The 11,314-nt window shown below is 43.3% G+C and overlaps 1 protein-coding gene across 1 annotated transcript in view; it reads left to right on the forward strand.

The window, feature by feature from the left end:
• etv4 (ETS variant transcription factor 4) overlaps window positions 1-11,314 on the forward strand; it is a 60,545-nt gene that overhangs the window by 12,141 nt on the left and 37,090 nt on the right. Inside the window, exon 5 of the mRNA XM_037690954.1 lies at window positions 6,238-6,291. Within this exon, the coding sequence (XP_037546882.1) occupies window positions 6,238-6,291 (54 nt within the window). The remainder of the gene's footprint in view (window positions 1-6,237; window positions 6,292-11,314) is intronic.

The raw sequence follows: 11,314 nt of genomic DNA on the forward strand, positions 1-11,314 counted from the left end.
GCAACACTTTTAATAAATGGCAACACTTTTAATAAATGGCAACACTTAAAATAAATGACAACAGTTATAATAAATGACAACAGTTATAATAAATATAGCAGTTACACTAAATATAACAAGTTATGATAAATAAGTTATAATAAATATAAAAATACTTATAATAAATATAACAACAATTATAATAAATAACACTTATAATAAATAACATTTATAATAATTATAACGTTATACTAAATATAACACTTATAATAAATATAACACTTATAATAAATATAACAACAGTTATAATAAATATAACAATAGTTATCATAAATATAACAACAGTTATGATAAATAACAACAGTTATAATAAACGGCAGAGAGCAGAGTGTTTTTGTGCTGCTCACCCTTTTTCAGCGTGTAGGAGCAAATCTAATAAAATCCAGGCTCCAAAGAGACATAACTGTCATGCAGATGCTGCATGTACAACGAATGCAGCTGAGCTCTGCATCAGGGTTGCCAGATAAATTTAAAATGTCTTATTTACCCCCTCCTTTTCTGTGCACATGTTCAACAAACACACACCTCATCTTAGAATATCTTGTGACAGTTTAGGTCAACATATTATCATTTTAAAGCCACAGTACTATATAGTTCATAATTTCTTATCTGGCAACCCAACTGACATAGAAACTACAGCGTTTTTGTGTAAACCTGCTCACTTTTGTTTATTACAATAAACTTTGAAAAAAACACCAACGTTTCCAGAAGTTGTTCTTGTGAAAACGGGGCCTTACAGCAGGTAGATCACTTTGACTTGGGCATTTTAAAAGGAGCTCCATGATGAAAACATCTGGATAGCCTTGATCTAACGGTTGTACCTTTGCATTATTGTCATGTCATGTTCCAAATGAAGTTTTAGATCCTTCTCAGTGTCACAGCCTATTTAAATAGAACAAAGAGCCCATGAGTTGTTTAATATCATTGTGTGCACCTCTGAGCATGGAGCAGAGACGACAAAGGTGAGAGCTGTGAGCAGAGCTCAGGGAAAGAATTCTAGACATCCATGTTACAGGTAAACGCTTCAAGAGCATCTCCAATTAGCTTCAAGTTTCTCTGACCACAGCTGACAAGATTAATAAAGTATGAGACTCATGGGACTGTAGCTACCCTCTCAGTGTGTGGACGCAAGAGGAAATGCAACCCCATGCAGTGGTCATGGTAGAAAAAGAGCCAAGAAAACTGTTCAAGCGGAACTCGCAGGTGAAATTGTCATGTTCTGAACCATAATTGAGGACTGGACAGGAAAGCACAGAAACGTCAGAGTGCACGTTAACAAGGCCCCAAGTGTCTGGGACCGATGAGCCCAAACTGGAGCTGAACACATCAGTCGTGGTTTTTTTTGATTATCGTGGAAGGATACCAACAAATTTATTCACGTCTGTACAAGCCCCACTTTTCCCCACCCCGAGGGTTAAAATTAATTTAATGCAGTCAGTCACAGGATGCAGCGTTATATAAGAAATCAATGTGATTTATCAGAACGCAGTCATCCGGTTTCCACAGCCCAGGAAGGAGTGTGACGACAAGAAAATGGATTTGAATTTCTTATTTCCTCTTTTTTCGCCCTCTCTGTCTGCGTTTTGGTTTCGGCGTTGTGTATCGCAGTCTGGGAGCAGAAATACTGGAAGAGGAGTGAGATTTGTGCAGGTTGAATGCTGGGTCACATATTTAGCTGCAGGGTGAGGATATAATTAGGAGTATTGTTGCAAAGTCATACTGCGCCGTGCAAAGAGGTTTTACTTTTAAAGCAGGAGTGCTGAGGCGTATTGGTGCCTGCCATCGAAGGAAAAGGCAGAGCGATGCGTTTGTGGGTGTGCGAGTTCATTTGTCTGTACTGTTAGCAAAATATTTAACATGTTTTGATGTAAGTTTTTAAATAGTTTTAGGGTTGACATCGGTTTACCGTACTTTCCGGCGTATAAGTCGCAGTTTTTTTCTGCATAGATTTGTCAGTCCTGCAACTTATACGCCGAAGCGACTTATATACGTTTTTCTTATTCGTAACGCAATTTTTGACCGATGCTTTAAATTTCGAAGAACTGCAACAGCGAGTCCTCTCGTGCACGCTCGCTTCACTCAGCTGGTGCAGGCGGAGTAACGCTGGAGAGCTAGCAGCTCCGGCCACGATGGATGGATGGATGGATGGATGGCGCCGCGTCGCCCAGGCTTAATGAAACGGTTTTGACCGTTAAAAAAAACAAATAATAAATGCGACTTATACGCTGGAAAATACGGTATCTGTTGGAATCAATCCATGCAAGATGGCTGCCTTGGGAAAAAGTCTTGGCTAACACAAAAATGCTTAAAGATCGGTGAATTTTACAGCCATGGAGCTACATTCTGGTGTGGTAGTAGCTGAGAGTCATTCCCAACACATAATCTGTCATCATCTGTACATCAGTATTTTTAAAGTTTGACTGAAATGTCTGTAACTCTGTCCTTTCTCATCAGAAAATGATGTTTAAGGTTTGGGCATGAAAGGCAGCGGAACGTGTATCCCTGTAATCCGTAAAGTTTTTGTATCCCGCTCCACTCCTGACGAGGTGAATCTGACCTCCTCGCCCTTTCAGGGATGTTGGCAGTCACATGATTTGGGCTTTTCCCAGCATGTTTGTGGGGCTCTAACGCTCCAAAAGGATAACCCTGAATGGGTTTGGATTTGTACAATAGTTTGTGTGCAGCTCTGCAGCACCTGGGCTCGGCTCTTTCGGTCAGTTGAGTTTATTGTGGAAGAGTGCCGAATCAGGGCTTCTGAAACTGTATAGCACTGCATGTAACACTGCTCTGATCCATCACATTGGTGTTTGGTGTCTGTCTGTTACTTCTTGGCATATACTTGTCATGGAAATCAAATTAAAACTGATGCAAATTAATAGAAAAGTCTATTTATTTAGATCAGATGTAAGCAATATATGGCCTGAGGGCCAAAAGTGGCCCTTGGACAATCACAATCTGGCCCCAAAATCCTCAATTGAAAGAAAACAACTTTTAAATAAGTTGATGAAAACCTGCATTCAAATACAAAAAAACTTTTTGGATTAGGTTGGGGTGAAACTTTTCCAGAACTGGACTGGAACTTGATAAAAGCTAACGTTTACCTTTTTGGACCATTTTTATTTTTGTATTTTAGCTACCAAATATATTCTCACAAGTGCCAGTTTTTAAAATATGTCTCGTATTTCTAAAGTTTATTCAGGAGACACATTTTGTATCAAGCATGCGAAGTAATAAAACTTAGTCTTCCAGATTATCTGTCTTCAATAATCTAAATTTTCCAATTCTTTGTGGGCCCTTTCGATGGCATTCTGGAGTTGCGCCGCTCGGGGTGGCTGCATGTTGGAGTGGCTCCGTTTCATTCTGAGACTTTTGGAAACTTTGGTTCCTCTTTTTCAGGATGTGGGTCACTTTTTTTGGATGGTTGTTTCCTCTGGTGTTGGATGCTGTGCAGCGCGAAGGATTTTTACTAAATGTTTTTTGTTGTGGACATTTGTTATGATGCGTAACCATGACAAAGGGGTTTTTCTACAACCAGGAGCAGCTGATTAACATCTCAAAAGCTCAAACAATTTCGCAACTACAGCCCCAAACTTCAAATGAGTTGAAAAGGAGGCGCCATGGATGCATTCCCATCTCCCTTTCGGCTGTGCTCGAGTGCCTGACCTGAGATCCTGGAACTGGCAGGAAACGCGGCTCGTGACAGCATAAGGACCGGGATCGTCGCCTGGCCGGCTGTCCGCAGTGACGAGGAGCTCGGCAGTCTGCTGGAAGGGAGTGGCCATCGCTCTGGGAGGAGTTCAGCCCGGGGGAACCGAGAGGCCAGTCGAGTCTAGGTGCACAGATCAGAGGGTATCTGCAGCCAGTTTATTCAGATCCGCTGTGGGTCAGACCTTTACAAGAGCTCCTTCCTGCCTACAGCCATCAGTATCTAACATCTCAATGAAACGAGGATAACAAGTTACAACAACATTTAATTTCTCTTTGGGATTAATAAAGTATTTTTGAATTGAACTGAATTTAAATATCTTTATTAGGTCCTCTGGAAAACAAAGTTGCACATATGAATGTGGTTCAGTAGAAATGTTATGAAGGGATAATGTTATACCTGTTTTAAATATCTCCTTGTACAACCTCAATATGGAAAAATTGCTTTTAATTGAGACCAGATATTCAATCTGTTTGAGCTAATTGTATTTCAAAAGTTTTATTGTGGGTAATGGAAATAAAATGATAAATCTGTACATTTTGGCCAGTTCTACATTACACTGTTGTTTAAGGTAGTGGCTTACTGGGCTGCAACTCTTGGACCATTATCTTGATGCATGCTCAATAATCCAGGTAGAAAAATCCAACAAAGTTAAGTCCGGTCCTCTGGACGGATTCTTCTTGTTGAACGTTTCATCTTTTATCCAAAAGACTTCGAAGTCTTGGATAAAATACGTTTCAACAAGAAGAATCCGTCCAGAGGACCGGACTTAACTTTGCTGGATGTTGGACCGTTTGCTACCAACTCGAAGTTGCAAGGAAACACAAACTTGCAGTTATAATTGCACTCGGGTGTTTGAGACCAGCGAGCTGCGCGGCCACGGTTTGAGCAGCCAAAATTGTATTTTAGACCCTGCACGTCATTTTGTTGCCCACCTCAGCTCTCTTTGTACCCACCTTGGCAGCCATCTTTACATTTATGAGTTAATCTACTGGAGGAGAATTTTCTTGGCAGATTTTTGACCCGGTTTTAAATATCAGTGAACTCAGCAGCTGATAAAGTACAGCTCGAGTGCTCTTGAGGTGGGCTGGAGATGCCCAGGGCAAATCGAGGACGCTGCAACATAGGTTTGAAACATTCGCAACAAATCATGTTTATATTGCTCAAAAATGTTGAACATGTTAAACATGTAGGTGAAAAGTTTGCAAGCCTCCGAGACTCGTGAGAAAACTGAGAACCACCACAAACATCGCAAGAAATCCTGGAAACTCCCTCGCGAGTGCCCAGTCAAAGCCAGAACTGCATGCACCACCTTAAAATACAACGGCTCACATTATTTGCAAGTGCATGCAGCAGCAGCTAGCTGTAGCATTTCAAGCAGCAGTATCATAATTTGCCTAAATATTAACGTACCGTATTTTTCGGGCCATAAGGCGCATTAAGCGAAACAAAACGGATAAGTCGACTCATTCACAATAACCACATAAAATTGGCTTGAGGTCGGTAAACACAACCAGAATTAATGCATGAGGTGCACCTGATTATAAGAAAATTAAAGGATTTTAAATAAAAAAATACGATGATGCAAAACAACTTTTCCGTGATCCACTAGAATTTAAATGTTTTTCACAGTTTCACTCCAACTCCACGCTGACTAGCCATTCGCTCGTCGATCCTCCGTTTTTTCTTCTTCAGGGTTCGACAAAACCCCACGTTATTAGAGCCGAACTGCTCCTTTAACCTGCTCCTGTTTCATCTGATCGATTTCAGTCCGTTCGTTCTGTTCCTTATCTGTGCAAAAGACGAAATCCAGAGTCGTTTCCCATCAGGTTGAGGGCAACCAAAGGTCAAATCTAAATGGCTGCTTAGTCACACGAGTTAAAAAATGTCCTCGCAGGTTCAGCCTGACCTGCCTGTTTTCGTTTGTCGGAGTTTCTTTCGTGGGAGAATGCAGGTAGAACGTCCCCGTGTCAAACAGGATCGTTTGTGCTGATTGCGTGGCTCGTCTCTAAACGAGACGGCAGTTGTGATTTGATTTTATTTTGTTGAACCCAAGCTGCTGATCAAAACAGGCAGGGGGTGGTGGTGCTTCGAGGCGCCTCTTTTCTTGTTTGGTGACAAACGACTGCGAAATGAAAACAAACGCATGTCACGTTTAAAATGTCGGGAATTAAGACGATAAGAACAGAAAAAGGGCACAAGATATCTGAGTCACGAACGTTTTTGGTCCAAGGTTGAAGCAGCCGAGGCGGGTTAATATCTGATATCCAGCTCGGGCGCTCTGTGTTCTTATGAATTGATCTGTCGATGAAAGAGGTCCTTGTAGGCTGTGAAAACCATGAACTGAAGGTCAGCGACGGAGCTCTGCATAACTCTGACTCAGGTTTCACAGCTGACAGGAAGTAAGGCAGGATGAAGGAGGAAGAAGGTCAGATTTGATGTAAAATATAATAAAGTGAAACCGTTTCGTTTCTTTGCTTCTGTCGTTTCAGCTCAGGTTCCTGACAGCGACGAGCAGTTTGTTCCTGATTTCCATTCAGAAAACTGTGAGTACTTTCATTTTCTGTACGAGCGTGCACGTCACGTGTGTTGCAAGTGCGCAGTGAGCTTCAGGTGCAAAACAACAACAACTACAACAACAAAAAAACCACAAAATGTTTCTGTTCGTGGAATGAAATCCTAAAAACATGGTAATTTAGGTTAGGTTGAGGATATTTCTACTTAAAACCTTTTATAAATACTTTAAAATGGTATGTCACTTTTTTTATGTAAACTGATGATTCTGTGTGCGTTGATTTATTTTTAGTTTCTATGGATTTCCGAATGGGAAACTGGCAAAAAAAAAAAGTAGGGATGCACGATATTATCGGCATGGTATCGGTATCGGCCGATATTAGCGATAAAATTAAATATCGGACATCGGCCATTCCACCAAAAATAACTCTGCGATAGAAAAGGAGCTGTTTATTTATATATAAAAATATATAATATTCAGCGCCGTTTTTGTATAACAACCCAGTGACACGGATGGGGGAGTGGTGGCGCAGAGGTTAGAAGATGGGCTTGTGATCGGAAAGTCGCAGGTTCAACTCCCGGTACCGTCAACATCAAAAATGTGGGTGGAAAAGGTGAAACACCCACACCTGTCGCCCCACTCTGGGCCCCTGAGCAAGACCCTTAACCCCCACCATCTGCTCCCTAAACGGGTCTCTCTTGAAAATGAGTTCTCGTGGCTCAATGAGACTACCTGGATAAATTAAGGGTAAATGAAAAAAAAAAAAACCCTGCAGCACCAGCACGTTATGACATCATGCTCACCGTTGAGTTTAGACTTGTGAAAAATTACAAACCTGCACTGTTCGAGTGTTGTCATTGTGTTAGAGTAAATTTCATGAATAAATTTGACATTGAACATAATCCAAGCTTCATTTTCAGTCTTCTTTTTGTCATCTACATTTGGTAGCAGGCCAAATGGACGAAGACCATAATATGGAATAATGTATTCTAATTTATTTATTTAATAACCTTTATTTAAACGGCCAAATCCCATTGAGATCACAGATCTCTTTTGCAAGGGAGACCTGGGCCTGAAGGCAGCCTAACATGCATGTTTTTGGTCTGTGGGAGGAAACCGGAGTACCCGGAGAAAACCCACGCAAGCACGACAAGAACATGCAAACTCCACACAGAAAGACCCCAGGTCCAACCGGGGATTGAACCCAGGACCTTCTTGCTGTGAGGCGACAGTGCTAACCACTGATCCATTGTGCTACCACAGAGAAAGCTATGTGGTCTCTGTAAGTAGGTCTAGGGGAAAAAATATCGGTATTAGTATCGGATATCGGCCAAAAATCCAGTATTGTGCATCCCTAGAAAAAAGTCTGTCATCTTATTGGTACATGTTGGCACAATGTGTCCATCTAGAGTTGCTTTTGGTAGCATGTTGCTGCAGTTTGGGGTGGGGGGGTATCTCCTCAGGAATCTGTGGAACAACCTGAGGCGTGGGACGTTCTCTCGTTTCGTTGCTCTTGGCAGCTTCGCTCTGTTGCAGAACCTTCTTCGATTCTTCATCTTTGAAATTCGGTTTCTTCTGGTTCCAGTTCAAGCAAAGCTGGTTGGCTCTGTCCGTGCACTTCCAGCTAAAATATGCCCATAAGATAAAAGCTGTGGTCAGTTTCAGGCTGTGAAGTCCGCAGAGGTCTGGGAGGAGATGCAGCGAGCTGCCGAGGCGACTGTAGCCTCTTGGGCAGAAACAGAAGACCGAAGGTCCCGGTCACCGAGTGGATCTGGATCCCAGCGAAATGTGCTGCCGTCATTCATTTGCATGCGTTTGAAAAGCTGAATAGGTACAGCCCAGGAAACCAGTACAAAATTATTCAGGGCCCAGGTACAAAGATGGCCCTTTGTGCACATCGGAAGGTGTAAAATAGAAAAGCAAATTCCTGGGCCGCACAACTGAGCTGTGATTTGAATGGGTTTCCCTTTCTTCTTGTGTGTCTTAACAATGGTGATTCAGGATCTGGGTGGGAGGACGAGTCGCTCTGCAAACAGGTTTTTTTTCCTCCTCCCTTGCTTCCATTCAACACTTTGCAGGCCTCCCCGTCCCTAGCATGGCTAGCAAAGGGAACTTGACGATTAATCCCTCCTCCAAAGTGAAAACGGGCAGCCCTGGGTGCCACTCAAAGCCACTTCCTCCAAACGAGGCTGCGCGTCTTTTGTGTCCAAACATCGTGCGACTGAACAAACCCCAGGTCGCAACTGCTCAGCCCCTCGGTGTCACGTGTCCCGGGCAACATTGTGGCCGATTGTTGGCCAACAATGTGGAGGAGGAAGTGAGGCCGAACCTCGGGACATGCAGGGGTCATGTCGACTTAACCCGCCGGCCTCGACGCCCAATCAGCTGTCAGGCCTGCGCTAACGGCTGACCTGGGTGTGATTTGCAGGGTCACAGAGGCTTCAGCTTGACGGGCAGCTCATGCAGACACGGCAGTTGAAAGTTTCCCTGCGGATCGCCGTCAGCAGCAGCTGAATGTGGAGAATTTGACTGACGGCTCAGCGTTTGTCCCGGAGCATTCTTGTTTTGTCTGTTGAGCTGATTCTTTCCCATACTTCAGTGAAAGGCATTCTCACTGTCTGGTAAACGTATAATAACAGGTGACTCACCTGTTTTGGAAAGTATTAAAGACACGCACACAAAAGCAGCGAGCAAAGCCTTAATCCCAGGCGACTGGGGCGCACGTGTAATTGAAGCTTGCATTGAAAAGCTCTGCCCTGGTAAATTTAAACATTGTTGTTTAATGAGTCAAGTTGTTACCTGTATGGGTGTGGTGCCGTTTTAACGGAGGGACGAAAGAGGCAAAAACACATGCCGGAATGTTAGATTAGAGAAGAGGAGGGGGGTGAAGCGGGGATTGAGCAATACCTGCACATCTGGTAAATCTATCTCATCTGGTCCTTTAATTCGTGGCTAACAAGCGCGCTCTGTCTGCAGGCTGCCACCGAGGGAAGGTTACGCAAACACGCACACATTCATGCATTTGCTGCGTGTTTGAAAGTAATTGAGCCATTCCCCCCCCCCCCCCCCCCCCCACTGACATAATGCGATTGACTTGAAAGCCCTAAAAGAGGGATTTAATTTTAATCTCGCGCTCGTCGAGCAGAGGAGGCCGTTTGTTTTTGGGGCGCTGACGGCGCCTTCAGGGGTTCTGCTCGCCTGACGCCAACATTCCTTTGTGTGTTCGCTGCCTGCGGGGAAAGAGACACGAAGGTGTCTGTTGGATTGATAATGCACAAACTTAGCAATTGATCTGTTGATGACACTAATTAGATTTTGATTTTTTTTTTTTGGGGGGGGGGGGGGGCTCCAAAAAAGCCGGTGCAGGAGGCTTCCCCTGCAGTCCGGAGCTCATTCTTCTTTGTTAAAGTATGTTGTTTACACTTGGAGCAACTCAAGAGATGTGACCCATTCATAAGTTTTCTTCCCTGCATGCGTAAAAGGAAGTGTGCCTCCCCCATCCCCCTCCTCCTCCCCCCTCCTCCTCCTCTGGTGCTTTCTCCCTGGTCTTGTGCAGTGCTCTCCTTCAGGCTTCATTCATAAAAAAGCCTACAGTGCTCCTGCTCTCCAAGTGGATACTCCAAACCCCTCCCTCCCTTCCTGTGTCTGTACAAACGAAGTCAAATTTAAAAATCTGAGCCCCCCTCCATCTCAACACCCCCCCCCCCCCCAACCACCGCGCCCCCCCCCCTCTCCCCCCCCCCCCCCCCCCCGCCTCTTTCTCTTTTCCTTCTACCTCTTCAGGCGCTCGCACACTCCGTTCCAAGATGTGAACTAATCCAGCGATTTCAGAGTTGTGTAGGACAATTGTTTAGTTTTGGGCCTTGCAGTAATTATATAGGAAGTTGTGGCTGCAGAATGCCGTTGCAGCGTTTGAGCTCGGAGAGAAAGCAAGAGGAAAAAAAAACGGAGAGATCCTGTGAGAGGAGAGGAAGTGAAACCGAACTCTCAAAACGTATCTAATCAGTCTGGTTTAAACTGCATCTTCTTTGCACCGTTACGTTCCAGATGCACGCAGATTTATCTTTCTTCTTGATATGCAGTTTTTCTTTTAAACGCTTTACAAGTAAAATGCCTCGTTTTGTCCAACGCGTTATATTTGCCCCTATTTCTCCACCTTTTAATAAGAGTTTTAAAAAAAAGTGTCTTTTGAGTTTTTAATAAGCTCGTCTCATCCAAACCAAGCAAATTCATGCTGGGATCTAAAAATGCTTCCACGCAGTTTTAGTTTGAGTAAAGTTCGAAAGTTTCCAGATGGCGTTAGTAGCTTTTCTTTCATTGCGTCTTAAATTAATTTAACAAAAATAAATGAAAGGCTGCAAATGATTTCACAGATAAAGCCTGATTCTGGATACCTTTGGTATTTTTGCATTAAATAAACGGTTTTAAAAATTTGTGCAACGATCTTCTGTGGATCAAGGTGGCAGAAGAAGAATATAAAACGATATGATGCAATGCCATGAACAAAAACCTAGAAACTGGAACGTAACGTCGAAGTTGAAGTTGGCTCTGAGTGACGTCATGCGCTAGCGAACTCACCGCACAGATTGTTTTCAAAATGGAGCGAGCGAAAGGATCAGCCATGTGGAACTATTTCACACGACCTCAGCCAACGCATTCGACAGCTACGTGCAATACGTGCACAGCGACGGTTCCAGGAGGTGTCACTAAAACTTCCAGTTATAACACTACCAACTTAATTAAGCATCTCCCTAAAGATTTCACCCTAAAGAGCACGCTGAGTTTGTTGAACAGATTTTTTTCTGTATTGGATCGGTATCGCTCGACACTAAAACAGATATCGGTATCGGAAGTGGAAAAAGTGGATCGTGTATCCCTAAGAAAAACCAACATGGCAGTGCCCGTCAATCGGTTCCTGCTGACTTCAGTTCTAATCAACAAAATGAGGAAATTCACTTTTTCTCTTTTTATGTCACTGTATGATGCAATACAATAAAGTATTGAGAAAGTAAGATACAATACAATGTGTTACAATATGATACAATACCATGTCT

This window comes from Nematolebias whitei, chromosome 17, assembly GCF_014905685.2.
Source record: "Nematolebias whitei isolate Nwh7 chromosome 17, NemWhi1, whole genome shotgun sequence".
NCBI classification, from domain to species: Eukaryota; Metazoa; Chordata; class Actinopteri; order Cyprinodontiformes; family Rivulidae; genus Nematolebias; species Nematolebias whitei.